This window comes from Mesoplodon mirus, assembly GCF_964341445.2.
Source record: "Mesoplodon mirus genome assembly, chromosome: 11".
NCBI lineage: Eukaryota > Metazoa > Chordata > Mammalia > Artiodactyla > Ziphiidae > Mesoplodon > Mesoplodon mirus.
Genome location: NC_138987.1, coordinates 24833311 through 24856512, shown reverse-complemented (window position 1 = coordinate 24856512; position 23202 = coordinate 24833311). Strand labels below are relative to the sequence as shown.

At 36.2% G+C, this 23202-nt stretch overlaps 1 protein-coding gene across 2 annotated transcripts in view; it reads right to left on the bottom strand.

The window, feature by feature from the left end:
• The window catches only part of GAS2L3 (growth arrest specific 2 like 3), a 33929-nt gene that overhangs the window by 6136 nt on the left and 4591 nt on the right, over nt 1-23202 (bottom strand). The window contains exons 2-7 of one of the 2 annotated variants that reach the window (XM_082636952.1): nt 16040-16087; nt 10711-10879; nt 9439-9554; nt 7023-7164; nt 2851-2914; nt 2003-2141 (exon numbers count right to left, since the gene is read on the bottom strand). In XM_082636952.1, the coding sequence (XP_082493078.1) occupies nt 2003-2141; nt 2851-2914; nt 7023-7164; nt 9439-9554; nt 10711-10879; nt 16040-16063 (654 nt within the window). In that variant the 5' untranslated portion in view covers nt 16064-16087. Of the gene's footprint in view, nt 1-2002; nt 2142-2850; nt 2915-7022; nt 7165-9438; nt 9555-10710; nt 10880-13454; nt 13504-16039; nt 16088-23202 lie in introns of those variants that run through there. The other variant, XM_082636953.1, reaches the window with a different exon arrangement.

The following is a 23202-nucleotide window of genomic DNA, read 5'->3' as shown; positions in this document are numbered from 1 at the left end:
AGGAAGTCTGGAGTCTCTCTCTCTCTCTGCCCAAGTGCAATCAGGCCCGTCGCGTACTCACTGATCACCGGAGGAGGTCTGTGAATGTGTATACAGTGAAGTCAATTCAAAACACATTCATTCAGTCATAGGAAACAGTTCGTTACTAAGCTTGAATTGTTTTAAGACTTGGATTAATATATCTGTCAAATCAAAGATGGACCAGTTAGATAAAGTTTAACCAGGAATTTTCACTTGTCCCTTAACACCATGTGAAAGTAATACTGTATGTATGGGGGAATATCCAGATTTGTTCCAAAGTTACTGTTAAAATAGGCAGAGATGCATTTATAGCTATTGGGCTGGGCAAAAAGTTCATTCGGGTTTTTCCGTAACATCTTACGAAAAACCCAAGTGAACTTTTTGGCCAATCCAATATTCACCCAAGACTAGGTAAATTCTAAAAATTTCAACTAAAGAGGCATTTTTCTAAAAGCACTCACTTTGTTTCAATAGTCTGCTAAGGAGATGAGAACTGAGGAGAAAATCCTACCTCTACTCCTCAAGGGGCTTACAGAATTTTTAACTGCAGTAAATATCTTAAAAATGGTAAAAACTGGAATAAAAATTAAAATTCAGGAATTCTTTATTTAAAACATGGAAATTAATATAAATTGATTAAATGAAAATATTTGCTGAGATATGTTTGATTTGAAAAAAAGTCACATATCAGCCACTATGGAAACCATTTTGTTTTCCTAAAATTATATTTTTGAAAAAGCAAGGCCATGTATATTTTTCTCAACTACTTGTCACACAGAGTATATCTAAACAAATTCACTTAATTACACTTAGGCATGATGTTAAAGAAAGTCTCTTCAGATATACCCAACTTACCTGAGCACTAACAGAAATTTATGAGTGTCTTAATTATCTACACAAAATGGACACATGTGGATTCACCCAGCCCTGATCAGAAGGATCCTGATTTATCTCCCTACATCATTCATTTAACAAAATAACATGATCATAAACGGAACTGATTTTCATAAGCCATTCAATGAAGTTTATCTTGTTCACAGTCTGGTTATATGAGCACATATGTACACACATGCATACACACACATACATACCACATGCATAAGATGGCTAAAAAACATTCTGAACTTGGGTAAAGAATTTACATTTATTTGAACCATTTACAAGTTAGATAACAAAGTAATTTGAAAGGAGGTAATTATATCAGTCATTATTTTCTATCCATTAAGGTTTCTTAGGTACACAGAATTGCAGTTGTATATTTCTTAACAGCACTCAAAATAATGAATCAGATAATTGTTCCTTAATTTTAAACACGACCATAAGATCTCAGCCGGTCACATATGTATAGGTGGATTCTGAATATATTCATATAGCACATATATATTTAAAGAAATGTGTTCCTTTTAGTTTTCATAACAAGCTTGCAGGCATGAAAGGTCACTTATTTTCTTTGTTTAAAATATCCAAATACCACTTATATTCAGCAGTACAAATCAGCACTAACCCACAATCTAAATAAGTTGGTGAGCCTAAAAGGAGTAAGTGCTGTGAATAAAAAGTGTTCTCTTCTGGTTTCAGCTATTGTGTAATTAACATTTTAACATTAAAGGAAACAGCTAAATAAATTAAAATCATCTGTAAAGGTACTACCCTAATATCAATTATTTTCATTCTCCTTGTTCTGATACATACTTTTCACAAAATTAACATTTTTCTTGTTGCTATATAGTCTTCATAATGATTACAAAAAATGATTATTCTGCTAAAATAGTAACTCCTAATTTACCTAACCATTGCCCAATTTGAGAGTATTTACATTGCTTCCAATTTTTCAGCCTTATAAATAAGACTGCAGTAAATACTTTCATTCATGCTACTTTTTTTTCCCTCTTCAAGTACAATAAAAGTGAAAGAGGAACACTTCTGACGAACTCTGAGATTCTGACGCATCATAGTTGAAACAAAGTGTGCAATTACTTACAGCTTCGTGCAGCTCTTCATGCTGACAGCATGATTTTGGAATGCTGATGGAATCTTCAGGCCCAGAAGTATTAAGTAAGGTCTCTTCTAGCTCAATTTCTTTCTCAAATTTTACTAATACTGGTGGCTCAACCCCATAGCTGAAAACCAATCATGAGATCTCATCAAACAAGTGAAGTCTGAGCCAAGTACTTCCATGTATATCACAATAGGTTATCTTTTATTTTTAAATAGAGTCTGTATGACTCTCTTCTACCAGTTGTTTCACTGGGACATCTGGAAATGCTTTACAATGTCCCACAGATTGCCACAAATTCAGATTATCATCTTTACATCATAGCATATATATATTTGGGTTACTGGATGCTCCCAATATTCAATCAGGGATCCTAAGCGTACCTTTAAAAATTAGCTTGTTAAAAAGAACAAAAACCAAAAACCAAGTCATCTCGTGAGTGAAGATGGGGTCGAGCTAGGTATGGAGGATACCAGGTTTCAGCCTTCTGGTCAGACCCTCTTTGGGTCCAAAGGACTTGCCTCGCCTTGAACTGCTTAAAGATTGCATGCTCTTACTCTACTTTTGATCTGAAAAATGTAAGTACCCACTTGTACAGTTTAATACTAAATGAAGGCAAGCTACATGAGCAAGCAGATGTTGACACATGACATGGCTCACGTGAACAGAACAAAGTTAATAAAGAAACAAAAAGAAAGAAAAATAGTAAATTAAGTTACCTTTATTCCAATCAAAAATTATTTTCATTTATAGAAAATAGTGTTCTAGATAAAATAAAGCAGCTTAAAAAATGTTTATGACATTGAAATTCTGAAATATTGTGGAATACATACCTTGACACAATTCGACCAATTTCAAGAAGACAAAGATACACCTGTCTTGGATCTTTGTGCAAAACTGTGAAAAATAAGACCACATATTTTAGGGGGCAAATTAAATAGGCAAATATATTTATGGTATGAAAGAAGTAAAGTAAAAGAAAAGACAGTAGTGTTACTTATTTGGAAACTTAGAAAAGACTTTTACTTTTTCTACATATTATCATCTTCCCGAAATTAAAAAGAAAATAGTTAACAAGAAGATTAAAATTTACCATGGATGCTTACCTGTGTAGTATTTTAAGTCTAAAAAACTAAGAGCTTAGTAACATTAAATTATTAATATTTCAGATCTCTTAACAGGAGATATTATTGAAGAAACGTATCACTTCAATTTTATTCTAAACTATCTTTAGCACAGGACTATGTGTTAACAGCCTTCCTCAACTCTTCCAAAAATAGAAGAGGAGAGAGCATTTCTCTACTCATTCTATGAGGCCTATATTACCCTGATATCAAAGTCAGAAAAAGACATCACAAGAAAACTAAAGACAAATATCCTTTATGAACACAGATGTAAAAAATTCTCAATGAAATACTGGCAAACTGAATCCAGCAGCAAGTGAGATTTATCCCAGAGATGCAAGGTTGGTTCAACGTATGAAAATCAATCAATATAATTCACCATATTGATAAAATAAAGGAAAAGAAATATACAATTATCTCAGTAGACACAGAAAACGCTTTTGACAATCAAACACCCTTTCATGACAAAAAAAGACTCAACAAACTAGAAACAGAAGAGAACTTTATGAATATGAAAATAGACATCTCTGGAAAACCCATAGCTAACATCATTATTAATGGTGAAAGACTGAATGTCTTCCTCGAGGCTAAGACCAGGGAAAAGAAGGATGTCCACTCTTACCACTTCTATTCAACATTGTACTTGAGGTTCTAGCCAGGGCATTTGGGCAAGAAAAATAAATAAAAGCCATCTAGATTGGAAAGGAAGAAGGAAAACTATATTTACAGGTGATATGGTCCTTTGTTTAGAAAACCCTAAAGAATCTACAAAAAAACTAATAGAGCTAATAAGCAAGTTCAGCAAAGTTGCAGGATATGAGATCAATATACAAAAGTCATTGCACTTTATACATTAGCAATAAACAATCTGAAATGTAATTAAGGAAATGATTACATTCACAATAGCTTCAAGAAGAATAAAGTACTTAGGAATAAATTTAACAAAAGAATTGTAAGACTTGTACACTGAAAACTATAAAATATTGTTGAAAGAAATTAAATAAGATATAAATAAATTGAAAGACATCCTATGTTCATGGATTGGAAGGCATATATTGTTATTGTAATACTCTCCAAACTGACCTACAGATTCAGTGCAATCCCTATCAAAATTCCAAAAGCCTTTTTTTTTTCCAGAAATGGACAAGCTGATGATAAAATTCATAAAGAACTGTAAGAAATATACAATAGCCAAAACAACTTTTAAAATGCACAAAGTTGGAAGACTCATACTACACAATTTGAAAACTACAGTAATCAGGACAGTGTTTACTGGCTTAAGGATAGACATACAGAGCAGTGGAATGAAAGTGTCCAGAAATAAACTCATATGTTTATGTCCAATTGATTTTCAACAAGGGTGCCAAGACAACTCAAAGGGGAAAAAACAGTCTTTTCAACAAATGGTGCTAAGACAACTGGATATCTACATGCAAAAGAATGAATTTAGGCTCCTTCTTCACACCGTATACAAAAAATAACTCAAAATGCATTAAAGACCAAAATGTAAAAGCTAAACCTATAAAAATCCTAGAAGGAAAAATAGGTGAAAATCTGTGTGATCTTGGATTAGGCAATGGTTTTTTAGATATGACACCAAAAGCACAAGCAATCAAAGAAAAGATAAACTGAACTTCATCAAAATTAAAAACTTTTATGCATCAAAGGACACTATCAAGAAAGTGAAAAGGCAACCCAAAGACCAGAAGAACATATTTGCAAATCATATATCTAATAAGGGCCTAATATCCAGAATAAAGAAAGAACTCTTACAAGTCTACAAAAAAAAGACAATTGACTCCCCAAAAAATGAGCAGATTTGAATGGACATTTCTGTAAAGAAGATATACAAATGGCCAATAAGCCCATGTAAAGATGCTCAACATCATTAGTCATTAGGGAAATGCAAATCAAAACCACAATGAGATACCACTTCACACCCACTAGGATGGTTATACAGTTGACCCTTGAACAACATGGTTTGAACTGTGTGGGTCCACTTACACATGGATTTTTTTCAATAAATACATACTACAGTACTATAAGATCTGTGGTTGGTTGAATCTGTGGATTCAGAACCGTGGATACAAAGTTCTGACTGTAAAGTTATATCCAGATTTTTGACTGCAGGGTTAGGGGACCGCTACCCCTAGCTCCTGGATTGTTCAAGGGTCAGCTGTAATTTTAAAAAATAATAACAAGTGTTGACAACTATGTGAAGAAATTGGAACCTTTGCGCATTGCTAGTGGGAATGTAAAATGGTGTGGCCACTGTGAAAACAGTTTGGTAGTTCCTCAAACAGATAAACACAGAATTACCATATGACCCAGTAATTCCACTCCTAGGTATATCCCTGAATTTAAAACATATGTTCACTCAAAAACTTGCATACAAATGTTCATAGCAGCATTATTAATAATAACCCCAAAACAGAAACAATCAAAGTGTCCATCAGCTGATAGTAGATTTAAAAAATGTGGTATATCCATACAACGAAATATCGTTCAGCCATAAAAAGGAATGAAGTACTGTTAGATGCTACAACATAAATGACCCATAATGCTAACTGAAAATAGCCAGACACAAAAGCTACATATTGCATGATTTTATTTATATGAAAAGTCCAGAGTATGCAAATCTATAGAGAAAGAAAGTAGACTGGTGGTTGCCAGAGGATGGAGATAGGGAGTAACTGGGTCCAACTGCTAACAGGTATGGGTTTTCTTTTTGGAGTGATGGAAATGTTCTGGAATTAATAAGTGGTGATATCTGCACAAATCGTGAGTATACTATAAACCACTGAAATCTACATTTTGAAATGATAAATTTTATGTTATGTGAACATACCTCAATTTTTCTAAATGCTATGAATAAAAAGAAACCTAATATTCTTAATGATCAGCACACCTGGATTAAAGCAGGGTGCAAACTGGGGGGTAAAAGAGCAATCCATTAGTTTTAATTCTACACTGGATAAGAATATCCAGAGGCATACTAAACAGGTAACAGTGGGGAACAGCTACCTGTCTGCAGGCAACAGGGTGTGCATGGTCAATAGAAATATTTACAATATTAATAACTTAAAACAATAATGAAACCAACTAAAAAGTTGGTTTGCTTTTTATTATCACCATGAACCAGCAAATCTAAGCAATGTCAGTGACAAAATACTTCTCTCTACCAGGGCCGAATACTATTCCCATGACCCCCGCCCTTGGTATGCTACTGCTCTTATCAAATTATATATTGTGTGTGTGTGTGTGTGTGTGTGCGCATGTGCATGCACACGCGCACACACACATAAATACTTTGAGGAAATATATAGTCTAAAACTTAGATAGCTTTCACTTTGGTCACTGCACAGATGTTTCTGTTGACTTAAATTAAATGAGAAAATACATCAATAATTCTTCAATAGAGCATGACTTTTAAAAAGCATTAGCCCATTTAGATAACCAAATTGGCAGCTACTGTTTACGAGGTAAATCTAAACACCATGAACATACATCATTTGGCTTTCTGTTATTTCTGTAATTATCTAGTTAAAGAGAAATTACTAGTAATTTAGACTTGATAGAGTAATTCTTGATGAAAACATTAATTAGTTAAGCATCAGTCCAGAACCTTCCCATAGCCCACTCATTTAGGAAGTAAAATATGTCCAGGCCACTCTAGATATATAGGATCTAAAACATAAATGAAAAGCTTTTATCATACATTTGATCTGGAATCTGATTCTCCAATTGTTTACATATATTTAGAGTATAAATGTTTCTAGTAAAATGCGATGTGGCATTTGAGTCCTTATTTGGAAAGAAAAATTAGAAGTGAGGCATACAAAAATATCCTAATAAACATTAAACACAACAACAACACTTACCTAAACCTTCAGATTCAAAGAGGTAAGTCTCATCAACCCCGATGTGCCTGCACCAGTGAAGGAAGTTCGCAGTATTGTCTCTAGCAAAGAACGAACCTGATGCAGCATCCTTCTTACAGGGCACTTTTCTCATTGGAAAATTCTGGAAAAGACAAAAGAATAATTTCAAACATGCATCAAGGATATTTTCATTAAATATCCATTTTAATATTACTAAATAAATGTTCAGTGCATTGAATGTAACTAAAAAGTGCATAGCACTAGAGGAAAAAGGCATCTTCAAAAATCATTTTATTTTGCTTTTCATTAAGCATATTCTAGAAAATGATTCCTAGGAAAACAGTCAGGTCAAAATTAGCAGTAAGATCACACAACTCTAACTTTTCTTTTTAAAATGACATGAGAGTCTTAGTTAAGATGAAAAATGACAGTCTAATAATTCCAAAGCACATCTTTATAGTATATCTCTCCAAACACAGTTCAATACAAACACAAAATTATTGCTATGTTAAAGGTTTACACAGTCTCAATTTTGCTAACTTCCTTATTTGCAGATTCATAAATATGGTTCTGAGTTTCTTGAGGAGACTTTCAAACAAGGAAGTAGTAGCCCATTCTTAATTAAAGTTCTTTGAAAATTGACAAGCTAAGTTTTAAAGAATCCTAATTTTTTATTTCCTGGACGAAAAGTATTCAGATAATCCTGCTGAGGCTGAGGGTTTGTTTGTTTGTTTTTTTTTTAGAAATTATTCATCTCTTTTTTTTTGGCTGCATTGGTTCTTCATTGCTGTGCATGGGCTTTCTCTAGTTGTGGCCAGCAGGGGCTACTCTTCATTGTGGTGCACGGGCTTCTCATTGCAGTGGCTTCTCTTGTTGTGGAGCAGGGGCTCTAGGCGTGCAGGCTTCAGTACTTGTGGCACGTGGGCTCAGTAGTTGTGGCTTGCGGGCTCTAGAGCGCAGGCTCAGTAGTTGTGGCACACAGGCTTAGTTGCTCTGTGGCATGGAGGATCTTCCCGGACCAGGGCTCAAACCTGCGTCCCCTGCACTGGCAGGCACATTCTTAACCACTGCACCACCAGGGAAGCCCGGCTGAGGGGTTTTTAGTTTTGTTTCAAATTTTTACTTGAATAAGAAATTCACACATATGATTTTTTAAAATGCAATGGGCACAGTAGAGTATAAGTCTTTCTCCTACCACTACCCCTCAGTTCCTTTCTCTCCCTGGAGAGAACCACACTATTACCAGTTCCTTATGTTTCCTTCCTGTTGCTATTATTTTCTAGGATTACAATAACTTTGTGAGTTTTTCTAGTTGTATATAGGAAAAAAAATCAACACAGCCAAATACAAAGATGGTTAGTATCAACTGAAATCTTCTCCTCCACATTTCAGTAAGACATCTCCATACACAAGTGTATCTGTACCTACAGAATGCTACATAAACAGGCTATTCTGCAATCTGATTTGTATATGTGTGCATGCACACTTAATGATAGGTTGCAGGCATCTTTGGGGGTTAAAAAAAAATTAAAATAGTCATTTCTAATGAATAAATAATATTCTACTCTGTTTAGGTACCATAATTAATTTTAAACAACTTCTCTACTGATGAGCATTTAGATTGTTCTTAATTTTTTTTGCATAGTTGTTTTTGTGAATTTGTGGTTATTTTCTTAGAATAAATTCCTGGAATTAGAATTATGTTACGTATCAAAGGATGTGCTTTATTTTCAATGTGATATATGTTACCCATTGTCCCCCAAGAAAGATTGTACTACTTTATATTTCCACCAGCACTATGTTAATATCTAGAATACACACTCACAGACACCAGATCCCATGAGTGAAAATACCCATATTTGATGAAAAGAGAGGAAACCTTATCTACCTCAAATCCCAACTTCAGGGTCAACGGTAGAAAAGTGTCTAAAAAAAGTATTATTCATTCAACCAATATTTATGAATTTACCATGAAGACAATATATAAAGAATAAAAAGATGATGATAATAGCTCTTAACTGTGTGCCAGGAACCATCACAACCTCTTTTTTCTTTTTTCATTTAACTCTCACAGGAATCCTATAAGGAAGGTACTATTATTGTTCTCAAGAAGAACTAGCTATTTAGATATTTACTATGCACCAGGCATTATCTATATAAGCTAACCACTATCTATATATTATCTCATTTAATGCTGCTGAATCCTCAAAAATATATCCTACAAGGTAAATGTTAATATCTCCATTTTACAAGTGAGAATATTTTTTCAGATGCTCAAAAAGATTAAGTAAATTATCCAAGATTTTACATATAGTTGTGTTGGAAGTTTACAACCTTGTAGAGATGATAAGAAATGTACATAAGCAAATCAATATGTACCAAGGTATTAAATCACTACTGTCAAACATTTTCTTACCACTGGTTCTTCAGAGTTGCATGTTTTCACCGTGTTTTGAAGAACATCAATCAGTTGGCATAACAGTACTCCATTATCAAGTTCTTCCAATAACCTTTCTGCCTTAACTTCAATACCTAAAAACATATTTCAAAGCTAAGAGCCTTCTAGAAACAGTAAATTCAAACAATATGGTTAAAGTTTAATTAAATGTAATCGGATTATAACTGAAACACTAGACAAATATTAGATCAGACACCGAGCATTCACTCTTAGAAGGTACAGTTAAAACAGCAGATAATATCAAATTAAGAGAAAGTCAACTGAAACAAAAATATCTGTGGTGTAGAAGCACAGAAAAAATAAATGACATCTACTTTATTTCATTTAAAAACACCAAAGTGTTTTATATTTCAAGATCCACTATTAAGGTTAAGTTTTGATTCACTGCACATTACAACTGCTTGCACAAGAAAGATTCTCTATAAGTAAGATGGTCTTTGTTGCAATTTAAAAATTACAGATAACAATGTAACAAGCACTCAGAAAATATCAACTTTTCACCTCTAAAATCTCTTATTTGGAAGCATTATTACATAATAAACTTTAAAGAAATTATCCAAATCTTCAAACTGATATAAGAGTGAGTGTTTAGTGTGTTTTTAATTCTCTTCAAAGACCATAGATGAGCTTTATACATATATATTCCTTTTCACGAAAACCTTACAATGCTACATGAAATTCTGTTATTTAAAAGAGAATTTCTTCTAGGGAGAAAGTTCAAAGCACTCATGTCCTCTAACTGAGTAAAGAAATATGATGCCGTGCATTCTCCAAGCCGACATTTCCTCCTAGGTTTCATATACCTCTGCCCCTCGAAGTCTCAGAAACAGGAATCATTTTAACTACAGCAGATATTGCATCCAGAATCTCATGCCTTACACAAGTTTAAGGAGAAAAAAAAATCAAAAAAATACAGACCCCCAAGTTAGACCTATACACTTAAAAATTTTTTTAACATTAACAATTAAAATGTTGATTATTCACAGCTCTTACTACTGACCTCTTCCATTAAGCCTCAAACTTGCTTACTATTCAAGCCCCGAGGGTCAGGGTGAATCAGAATATCTTCCCAACTAGAATGTAAGCTTGGTGAGAACAATGACATCAAATATTTCCTTCACTAGAGGATCCCCAGCCTCTGGAACTATCATTCCTTGACAAAGAGTAAGAGTCTCAATAAACATTTACTGAATAAGAGATTACAATTTTGAGCATCTCTGCAAGCCTTACCTAATAAACCAGATAACCAGATTGACAGATCTTCTTGCATGGGCAACAGGGTAGCTTCGTGCCTCACAGCTATCCACTCATCATACTGACAAACATCAGCCAAACCTGGCCCGTGTCTGGGGGTCAGAGGACTCCGTGGACTTAGAGGCAGGTCTTCTCCAAACCACACCTAGAGAAAACACCAACCAACTGAATGGATGCAACCCTGTTAAAAGTCAGCATGCCTAACATTTATATTTAAATAATGAATTATAGACCATATTTAATATACACACATACAGAGCTGCAGCAGCTCACAGAAAGTTATTAAACTAGAAGCAAACTATTAGCCTAGATACTTGACACTTTCCGTATTCAATTCTGTGATAAATGTAAGTGAATCCCTAATTAATGAATGGATTCTACCATCAAACCGAGGGGATGAAAGTCAACAAATAATTTTTTTCTTTCACTTGTTAGCTGCATAAGTTTAACAAGTTACTTGACCAGAGTATCAGCATCTTGGCTGTAAAATGAATTAATAATACCTGCCTTATAAGATACATCTTTGTAGAATCTAGCATTGGACCTAACAATATTTGTTGAATAATGGATAAATGAATGAATGCATAGTTGGCATTTTATAAACTTTAAATCATAATAACAGTGTTATCTAAAAAAAAAAATCTAAATAATCTGGTCTGTCACTTGATTTTGCATGGCCCACAAGCTAAGAATGGTTTTCACATTTTAAAATGGTAGTTATGCAAGTACCTACATAATAGCTTTGATTCTGCCTACTGACTCACTAAGCTAAAAATGTTTACTACCTGGTCAATCCCTGGTTAAGAATAAAAACTGACAGAAACATGCTATCAAACCAACACTTGCAAAATTCTGAAATACAAGTAGATATACTTTTAATATAAGATTAGTTAGAGAAAAGACTGTGTCAAATCTCAACTCAGGAAGGGGTATCAGAGCCCAAGTGAAGTGATAAAGGGGTCCTCAGAGGAGGGCAGCTTGAAATGGAGGGTCAGAGCTTGAGTGAGGTGACCGGGCATCCACGCATGGCAACGGCCCTGTGCAGCATCAGACCCTGAGCAGGATAAAGAGGGTGTCCACTGGGGACAACGGGGGAACGTCCCAGTGCAGGGTGTCAGAACCCAACCTAGCAGAGAAGGGCATCAGCTCAGGGAGGGGAGGCAGCAACAAAGGGAGATGGGTTACAGACACGGGGATTTATCCAATGGGAGCCAGGTTTCTCACTGCCAAAGAAAAGAGGTACAACTATGGACTGAGAGAAAACTAGAATGAACCCTATGGTGCTGGAATCGAGTAAGTTTTACCAGAAAGCAAAGAAGTGCTCAAAGAATGATGGGGACATGCAAAGGACACAGAAGTCAGCTTGAAGGGACTTCTGCTGGCTAAATCAAGAAGAATTTGAGCATCAAAATAATGACATAAGTGGATTATAACACACTGAATAAAATGGACAACTCTGAGTCCACATAGATATAAATAAATGAATAAACTGGAATTTTGATGAGGAATGAGATTTCCATATACTTTCAAAGTACTTCCCCAGAAATACCTACTACAAAGAGAAAAAAAGAGTAATTTCACAGTAGAGAAACTCATCAGGCAGCAACTTAACCAAGTGACACAGGTGAACATGATCAACAACGGGATGAATCAAAATCATATGCACCTGACAGGATACAACGAGACAACACAACATCCCTCTGTGATAGTCCTGCCAAGATGCACAACCTGAATCTAGTCATGAGAAAACATCAGGCAAATCTAAATTGAGGGACATTCTACAAAATAATTGGTCTGTAATACTCAAAAGTGTCAAGGTCATTAAAGAAAGCAAATACTGATAAAGACTAAGGGGCACGACAACTAAACGCAACAGGTGATTCTGAACTGGATATTATTGGGACAACTGACAAACACTTGAATGTGGTCTGAGTATTAGATAGTAGTTCCGTACCAACGCTAATATCCTGATTCTGATGATTTCATTGTGGCTGTATAGGAGGGAGTCCTTGCACAAGATAAATGCACTAAAGTACCAGAGGTAACGGGACATTAGATTTGCAACCTACTCTCAAATGGTTCAGCAAACAAATATCTCTGCTCTACACTTAACAACCACTTTGCAAGTTTGTGATTGCTTTAAAATAAAATTTTAAAAAGTTTTTTTAAAAAGAGGCATAAGTATAGGTAATACCAGGTGAATCTAGTTCTTTCTTGATTTTTCAATGTAGATAATTTCCCCCCCTGAAATATATTAAACTTATTGAGGTTTATTTGAGGCAAGTGTTACTATACCAAATCAAAAGCCATAACAACACCACTGTTAATCCAGACAAACATAGAGGGAAAAAAAAGAGCTGCTTCCAATCTCCTATGATGAGAAATAAACACGTTTTTTAAAAATCTCACAGGCAAAGAAAGACAATGAATATATACCACAAGAGGCAAGCAGGAGTAGCAAAACTTAATAAAAATACCCAAAGACTAAGAGAAACATTGTTATTCGAGGGGCATTATTTCAGAAACTGAGGGTAGAGATTGGGGAATGAACTCCTAAATACATGAGGATCCCATAAAGTTTTTGGAAAAAAACAAGATGTTATTTCCCCAAATTCTCTTAGAATTACTTCAAAGGGAGTATAGCAAAGATATAATATCTAAATCTTCCCTTCATAAGCATGTCGTGCTTCTGTAATCCCAGGACTCAGTATAAGACCTACCTCATGATAAGCAGTCAAAAATATTAGTTGAATACTTGAGGAACAGATACTAGCAAATGACTCTTTGTACCATCAAAATCAAGATGCATCTTACAATAAATGGTATTTTACAGTCAACAGAATGTTCTTTGTCCTTTAACCATTTGGCTGAGCTGACAAAAGGCAGAGAAGATGCAAATGTTTGTCAAGGGGGCTTCCCTGGTGGCGCAGTGGTTGAGAGTCCGCCTGCCAATGCAGGGGACACGGGTTCGTGCCCCGGTCTGGGAAGATCCCACATGCCACGGAGCGGCTGGGCTGCGCAGCCTGCGTGTCCGGAGCCTCTGTTCCACAACGGGAGAGGTCACAACAGTGAGAGGCCCACGTACCGCAAAAAAAAAAAAAAAAAAGTTTGTCAAGGAAAGATGTACATTATCTAGGAAGGTGGTTTTGAAAATATCATGTATGAAAATGGAGAAGCTAAAATTAACAAAAGTCATTCTAAGTTCTTGCCACATTAGGGAGAAGAGTACTTGGATTTTCCTATTATTCCAAGCAGAAAACTACAAAAACCTGGGCTAGTCAGTAGCATATTAATGTTGTTAAAAGCTAGATGTTAATAACAAAACCTGCATGCACAAAGATTGTTCTCAATCATGCTGAAAGCTGTCATATTGCAGAGATTCCTAACCATAGGCAGTCTACAGAAGAACTCGAATCAGTATATAAACTTAACTTACATTTAGGCAAAAATTTAGGCCTACGTACAAATGGGCCTTTTCTCAGAGAGAGAGAGTTCATAGTTTCTGTTAGATTCTGGAAAGGGTCTGTGACCCAAAAGAGATTAGGAACTACCTAGTTCATTGATTTTTAGACTGTAAGTCTATTTACTAATCAGAATCAGGGACATAAAAAAGGGGCAAGGAAGACCTTCATGGATTAAATGAATAAGACACCAGCTATCTACTGGGTGTCTCCTCTCTGCAAGGCACTTATGAAAAACGAAGCCTTATTAGCAAAGAGGTGAAAATCCGAGGAAGTTCTCACATTCACCAGGGAGAGAAGCAAAAACTTCTGTGAGGGATGTCAAGGGTACTCTTGGAGAAGAATCAATAGGGACAGATCTGTGGAATCTAGGTCAGAGACAGGTTCGTGGAACTATAAGACAACCCTATGAAAAAAAATCACCAATTTAAGAAAGTATTAATGGCCATTAGGAGAGAAATGAGAAAAACATGGTCAATGTGGCAATGATTAAAAAGCACTTTATAAGGAATAGAGAAAATATAATCAACATGAAACTGATGACATTTCTGAGACTTGGATAAAAAGAGATGAATAGAAGTAATCAGATGAAAAATGGTTTTGAGAAATAAGGAGTTCTAAGCATACTCAATGTGGATTAGAGAGGACCCAAAGGGGAAGAATAAGACCTTTTGGGAGACTGCCATGGACTCCCAAGTCCCCAAAGGAAAACAGTACAAAAGAACTCTTTATTAGTAGAGTAGGAGGATATAGCTGCACAGCATAGGAGGGAGAAAGCAGCATCCCATTCAGAATTGTTCTTAACCATTTTATAAATAAGTTATCTTCTCTAGGCTATCACACACTGCTATCTTGATAAGCCTTCTTTCTTAATTAAAAAAAAAAACTTTCACGACACAGTTATAATCTCCAGCTTTACATCCGGATAATTTTGTTGTATCAATGATACAACCAAAGTTCTGAAGTGCCTACTATGTAACAACACATTCCAGGAGGCACTTGGCTCATGTTATCTCATTGATTCCTCACAACTACCCTGAAAAATACACGCTATTATCCTCACCTCAGAGGCAAGGGAGCGGGGACTCAGAGAGGTAAAATAACTTGCCAGGATCTCACAAGCAGAGTGGCAGAACAAAAATCAGACACAAGATCTGACTGACTCTAAAATTCTCACTTTCAAAGGCAAATTTTATTATCAGCTGCTTCCATCTTCCTAGGTAGACCTTCAAGGTGATTTTTATCTTTAAGTTAAAATTCAGTCATGTTCTATTTATGTCAAAAGAAAGAAAACTTTTAAAGGATCTAAGAATAAATACCAACTCTGGAAATCATTCAAATGTAAGATTATTCTGGTTTGTCTTATTACCTCCATCTTGCTTCCCCTCACCAAAATACTAACAAAAAAAAAACACTCTAAATTTTAAGTTTTAATGCCACATTATTTACAGGCATTACAAGGCATGTGTACAATTATCTAAAATTAAGAATTTATATTTGTTTCCATTGAAAGCTCTTTTAACTATAAACATATACTAAATTGTAATGAGAAGAAAATCACAAACTATTCCAATTCTTTTCCCAGGGTAGTACAAATACGATGAACCCACCAATCTTAAGATATTTTTGATCTTACAAATATGCAGTATAAATGAAAGCTTAATATTAAAGTCTTTTCAGAACTAGAAAGTGAAAATATAGCATTCCTGTTATTAAATTTGATGCTTAAAAAAACAGTAAAATAGAAAATTTTTGTGATAATTTTAGTTTTTTTCTAACTATTGTAATCTTATTATATTAATCTCATTAACTTAAGTATATATTTTCCCAAGAAAACCACTTACTTGAATTGCAGGCAGCATGGTCATCTATGCTGAAATGATATTGCTGCTCTGAAAATAAAACAAAACATTAATATGCAGACAATGGTAGCTTTCCTACTCCCCCAAACCCTCAAATTACAAGGAATCTGCTTTATTCTCCTATCTGACTGAAAACCTAATACTTTTCTATTTGGAATAACTTGACCATAGGAGAAGGCAATCATACTCCTAGTTTCTTACTTCATAAAAGTACTCCTCATTTGAAAGAGGAAAATCTGAAACACACTTTAATATGTAGTTTCTGGCACTAATATCAAAGTAATTCTTGAAGCATCTGACTAGTAAAATAAAACTAACAATAAAACTTAGCTTACCTTAAAAGTGCCCCAGAATTTTCCCCTGTAACACTGTAAATATAACGTAAATACAAATATCACAACAACGGATACTGAAAGTCAAGTATCTCTAATCTGATCTTTACAAAGAGATAAGTTCATCCGAACTTTGTATAAATTCTCAAGTTTAACCATAAGCTTCTTCCACCAGATGACAAGGTAATAAAGAAAAATATCAATTTTAACTATGAAACAATACTCAATGCCTTTCCTTAATAATTTTCCATAAGTTATTTTCTCCATGAGGTGCTAAAGACCAAAAAAAAAAAAAGGAATTTGAACTCTAAAGGACTATTCTTGAAACATACAAGAAAAAAAACCACAACTTTAAGTTAGATTAATACAATTCTTTAATGTATTTTCAGAGGAAAGAAAGTGAAGAGTTTGAAAACACTCAGAATAATAGACTATATAAAACCTAGGATTTTAGATTGCTTATAGCAGCATAATATACTAGTCTATTTTTTATTGTAAACCACCATTAAAGTATTCTAAGAAAAAATAGAAAATGGCTTATAAGGCTATCAATTTCCAAGGAAAAGTTACTTTCTCCCCTAAGTTATACCAAACATACCTCAGGTACAGTGCCAACTACACATCCCACTTTCCTCTCAGGAACATTTCTTCCAGTACCAAAGCTGAACTGGAGCTAAACCTAACTGAAAAGTCTGATGTTACACATCACGTTGTCTTCGCAAGAAGGCAAAGGACAGCAGAATGTCCTTGATGTCATTTTTCTTTCTCTCTACCCTAGCAAAAGGCCAAAGTACAATTGAGCATTACTAATGAGTTTGTTATGCTTCCCACGAGCTAACTCAGTGGGGAATACGTTTTCCTTTAGCATAAATAATCCTTTGTCCCCAACAAAGATCCACAGTAAGAAGCTTCCGAGACCATTTTTAAAAAATACAGCAAAGAAGCTGCTCCCATTAAAATAAGGAGTCTCACATAATCAGACAAGAGCTTGAACAGCTGGAACTGCCAACCCCAAACAAAAGAAGGCCTGAATTATAAGGCGTGTGCAAATCAAGAACAGTGACACAGTCACAAAGAAGCTATCACAAGAATGTTTAGTAGTTGCAGTTTTTATGGAAAATTCAACAAAATTACTTTTATGAAAGAAATGAAGAATTTGTGCACAACCTTCAATCACTGAACTTTAGCAGAGTCTATTATATATATATATATATATATATATATATATATATATATATATATATATATATATATATATATATCTTCCCCCACATCATTCTTACATAATAGAAAGAACTACCTTAAAGATAACAAAATATTAACCATCTGGATTACCTTTAAAAAGAAGTTATTTAATAAATGGTACTCAGATAAGTTATAATATATCTTCATATGTGAAAAACTATCAGGTACACAAATATATGCTTTTATTGGAAAACTTTTATAAACTGATGAGATTGTATCAGTGAATCATCATTAACTCCTGAGTATTTACTGTGTTCCAGATCCTAAGAGCCAGTTATTCATACTTTCTAGTCATTCACTATTCTCTTTCCAAATCATTTTTGTCTCAAGCATTGAATCCCAAAAGCAGCTTCTTGTCTACAGTTGGCCCAGTCCCCAATCTGCATCACAATCCCAATTCTTGCTTCTTACTCAGTTTATTACCTGCTTTCCTCTTATCTGCCTTTCCCTAAAAGTCTCAGTCTCTACATTTTTTTTTTCCACATAAACCAATTATACTGAATCAGCAACTCTTCATTTCTGGATCTGCACCTTGATTAGCAATTTATTGGCTTTTTTTGGTTTCTGTTTTTTGTCTGTCTTTTTGGAGAAGACTACTTTAATTCTGTGCCATCTTGAGGAAGTCTTTTCCCTTGGATTTGGGAAAAAAAAAGAGCTCTCAAATGACCAAGTCCAAACTATTTGCTAACCCTGCTTTAACAAGACAAACAGCTTAGGCAGAGATCACAAGTGAATACTATACTTAATTTTTTAAATCTGGAGAAAATGTTAGAAGCACAGAGTGCACTTATCCACCTGAAACTTAAACAGAATTTGGGCCTAGCCCACTTAGAAACAGTTTCAGCCATGAGGTCCTCAAGATTATTTATGGTAAGGCTCTTCATACCAGTTTGACTTCAGATCATGATGGGAAAAAAATGCCAGCCCGTGGAGCTGCTCCTTTGTTCCACAGCTGTAGGTTCTGAAACTGAGTATATTTTAATTCCTCACTCACATTATAAAATGTGGTGGGGAGAGCACAAGGTGGCATGTCTCAGTCCTGGTACAAATTGGGGGCCGACTTGGAAAAGAATGGCAAAAAAGCAAAGAAATAAAGTAAGTTTCCTCAGAAAAATAACAACATTAACTGCCACTGCAACACATATACATTCAGCACCCAGCCGACAGATTACTGCCAAGACACATACTCTGCAGGGATATGATAAATGCCCCAGTTGGCGCAGTGGTTACTGCTGAGGAGGGGAAGGAGATGAGATTAGGATGGAATGCACAGAGGCCTTTCAACTGAACCGGTAAGATTTTAGTTCAAGATAAGCAGTGAGAACACAGGTACTATTATACTGGTCTGTATGCCCTTCTGTGTGTCAAAAAAACATTTCATCATTTTTAATGTTTCATTTAGAAAAGCAGTTAAAGAAGATATCCTGATTTGTTCAGGGGAATAAAAAACAACTTTCTCAGCTTTAAAATTTTGAGTTAAATATTTCCTAATTGCCTAGAAGAAAAAATAGAAATGCTGTATCCATACCAAACATATTTCATATTTTTTAATGTATACTAAAATAAATCACCATAAAGGCACCACTGGGGTAGTAGAAAGTAGAAGACCCATCTGCTTTGAGTTCCAGATGATCTTGGGATAGTTCACTTCTCTGAGCCTCGTGTGTTCTCATTTGTAAAATGGGATACCACCACCTCCCTTGTCTGCTTGTTGTAAAAATTAAATGAGGTGATACAAATAAAGTACCTAACACATAGCTAGCACCTAACAAATGAGTTGTTATGATGATACTATGATGGGACATAATTATAGTTCATTTAACATAATTCATCAAATTAAAAAGAGGTAAGAAAACAAAGCTAATACTGAGAAATCATTAAATGTAATTTGGAAAGCTTCTTTTACTAACATAAAAATAAATACGGTTGTAAGTGAACATAAAAACTTTAAAATACCAACATCCATACTCAAATATGAATTTGTAACATAGAAGTCTCTTGCTAGAATAAGTCTTAAGATTGTGTCACACATAGGCCTTTTGCTCCATTCAGGCTGTCTCCTCACCATCCACTCTATTGGTTTCACTCATTTCTGTGGCTCTATCACTGTTCAAGCTATATGTTTGTCCAAGCAGTGTCCACTCCTTCATTTATTAAACAATCATTTATTCACACCCTTTATTAAACTGGGCACCGCAGGCAACAGACGCAGTGATGAACATAACAGACGTGATACTCTCATGGAGCTACTACATTCATTTGTGTATGTAGTGAATACACAAGGTTAAATCATGGTAATTGTTTTGAAAGAAAAAACAGAGAGACAGCAGGGGCCTACTTTTAGACTTTGAGTGATTTACAAATGGTTTTGCTGGAGGAAAAACATGAACTTGAAGAATGGTGGGAATTAGCCAGGGAGAGAGACAGGGAAGAGTTCTATGCATAGAGAATAATTTTTGCAAAGACTCTGTACAGAAGGGGAGAGAGTTTGGTGCATTCCGAGAACTGAAAGAAGCCAGTATGGCTGAAGCGTGGAGCAGGTGTGGCTTAGGATAGGGTTGGAAAGTCAGGCAGTAGTCCCACCACGTGACGCCATACTGAGGAAAGTAGATTTTATTCTAATTGCAGTGGGAAGCCATGGAAGAGTTTTAACCAAGGGAGAGACATAATGTATTTCATAGTTTAACAGAGCTCCCTGAGGGGGAGAGAGAAACATGGGAGTGAAATAGTGATGGGTTTAACAGAGAAAGGGGGAAGAAAACAGAAGGAGAAGTGGGTAGAGATGTGGGAAAAAGAATTAGCGGAAACAATGAGAGCAAAGGAAACTGAGCACACAGGAAGTGAGATGGAGAGTAGCCTGGAAGGGGAAGAGGAGGGGATCCACTGCAGCAGTTCAGTGACCAATGATGGTGACTGGGCAGGGATGCTGACAAAGTATCCACCGGAGAAAAGTGGATGGCTTTGACATCTATTTTGGAGTTAGAATCAAGACTTGATAATGGTTAGAGATGGAGGGTGAAGGCGAGGGAGGTAAGGGCAGAGTGAAGCGTCAGGAACAACTCTTGGGTTTCTGGCTTAAGCAGTTGAGCAAATGGATAGTGGCAGCATTTACTGCGATGAAGATGATGGGAGTCTGAACAGACTGAAGCGGGGAACCCAGCAGAGACAGGGCAAAAGTGCTATGTTTTGGTCATGTCTAATTTGAGAAGCCTTTAAAGACATTCAAGCGGAAATGTCAGGTTGGCAGTTGGAAATACTAACCTAGAGCTAAGAAGAAAGATCAGGAGGGGATAGAAATTGCCAGCAATCCTTGAGGGATAAAACCACTGGAAAGAATGAGATCATCCGAGAAAGAAATGGAGAAAGCAGTGACAAGGATCTAGGAACAAGTCCTGGAAAAAACCAACATTTAGACAAGAGAGAAAGAGTCAGCAAAGGAGATAGAGTCCTCACCTCGACTAATCCAGGTTTACAACTCTTCTGATTTACCTCCTCCCAGGAGCCCTTCCTGATTGGCCTGAATTAATTCTGCCTATATCTGTAGCTCTTGAATTCACATAGCATTTCTCTCAACTACCTGTCCTTACAGTGCTTTATACTATTTTTTCGTTGTTTCTGTACATTGCTTGACCAAGTATATTTTAAGCTCCTGGATTGCTGTCGGAAGTAGTGTTGAGAGAAGTATTCAAGCTGAAAGTTTAGGAAACACTTCTGGTGGGAGATATGTGAACATCTCTAGGAAAAACCAGGTAGGTGAAATGTGACAGCAAAGCTTGGAAATAGCCATACAGCAGACACATGTCTTACAGGAGACTTTTTTGGGGTATTATTTTTCACTTTTATTTATTATGTGACCCGATAAATAATTTTGCCTCTCACCAAAAATGTCCAAGGTGAAATATGTGGAGTGGTTACTAGTCAAGGTACCAGCAGGTTAAGTGAGTTGCCTGATATACCAGAGGAATCACTAAGAAAAAAATGACTAAAACTGGTGTATTTGGCAGAGGGTCCAAGTGAACGGGACAGAAGAGATGTGCCAGTGCGCAAGGACTCTGGGAGCAATGTGCTACTCAGGAATTCATAGGGTTGCCCTACTGGACAGGTACATTTTTATTACGGCTTTTAAATAAATTCCACTGTGGTAGACCACATAATGGTCCCCAAAGATGTCTATTACTAAACCCCAAAACCTGTGAATATACTGCCTTCGTGGGCAAAATGGATCTTGCCGATTGAGTAAATTAAGGGCCTAAGGAGATGGGAGATTATCCTGGTGAGCCCAATGAAATCACCAGAGTCCTTATAAGAGGGATGCAGAAAGGTCACAGCCAGAGAAGGGGATGTGAGAAGAGAAGCAGAGAGAGTGAAAGAGATGTCATGACACAAGAGGCAGAGAAAGAGAGAGGCTGGAGCTGTTACGCTGCTGGCTTGGAGAGGAAGGAGCCAGGAAACGCAGGTGCCCGCTAGAGGCTGGAAAAGGGGAAGAAAAGAGCTACCCCCCCACCCCCAACCCTTAAAATGGATGCAGCCCTACTAATGTCTTTTTCTTTTTTTTAGCTCATTTCAGAATTTTGACCTCCCAACTGTAAAATACATTTACGTTGTTTTAAACAACCAACTTTGCGGTTATTTGTTCTAGCAGTAATAGGAAACTAATACACATCTTAAGTGAAGAAAGGAAGATATTCCCAAAGGGTCAAGACATTTGACCTAGAGAAAGCGATATGTATCCAAACATGGTTAGAAGACGTAGCAAGGCCAATGCATTGAAGCAACGAGTAAAGGACACCAGCTGTATATAGTATACTTAAAAAAAAAAAAGATGCAAAATTTACAGGTAAAAGCCATTGTGAGTGCTGTGTGTGTGCTATCGTCATCAACAATGGCCCTGCCTTTGCACATCTGAGATCATTCATTCACTCATTCATTTAAATATTTACAAAGGCTCCTAGCGCTTACTGTCTCAGGGAACAGCACCCACACTCACCAAGTTCCAGGTCATGTGGACTCCTTCCTCTCTCACAGCTCCGCCCCAGGCTCCTACCCTACCTCAGCCAGAGCAATCAGTGGCCATATCTCGTTGTTTCTACCTTTACATTTTCTCTTCAATAGCCATGGCCACTCCTTTAGTTCAAGCCACCACCATCCTTTTCCAGGTTTACTGAAACAGCCTCCAACCAGTCGCCCTCTCTCTACCCTTTCATGCCTCCAACCTGTTCTTCATGTACTGCAGCCAGAGTGAGCCTTCACAAACTCTCATCTAAGGATGTTACCACTTCCCTGCTTAAAACCCTTAATGGCTCTCCAGTGCCTTCAGGATGAAGCCTAAACTCCTTGAGGAAGCCATCAAAGCCTTACAGGACCCCCTCGGCCACCTCTGACCCTTACACTCCAGCCATGTTGAACTTCTTTTGGCCCGTGGAGTACGCTGCTCTCTCATCTCTGTGATCCGTCTACATGGAACGCTCCCCCTCCTCCTCTCTTTCAGACTCACTCCTACCCTTCAGATTCAACTGCTCTAAAAAGCCTCCATGAACCTCCTCCCCTGTTTAGGTTGTACAGCAATAT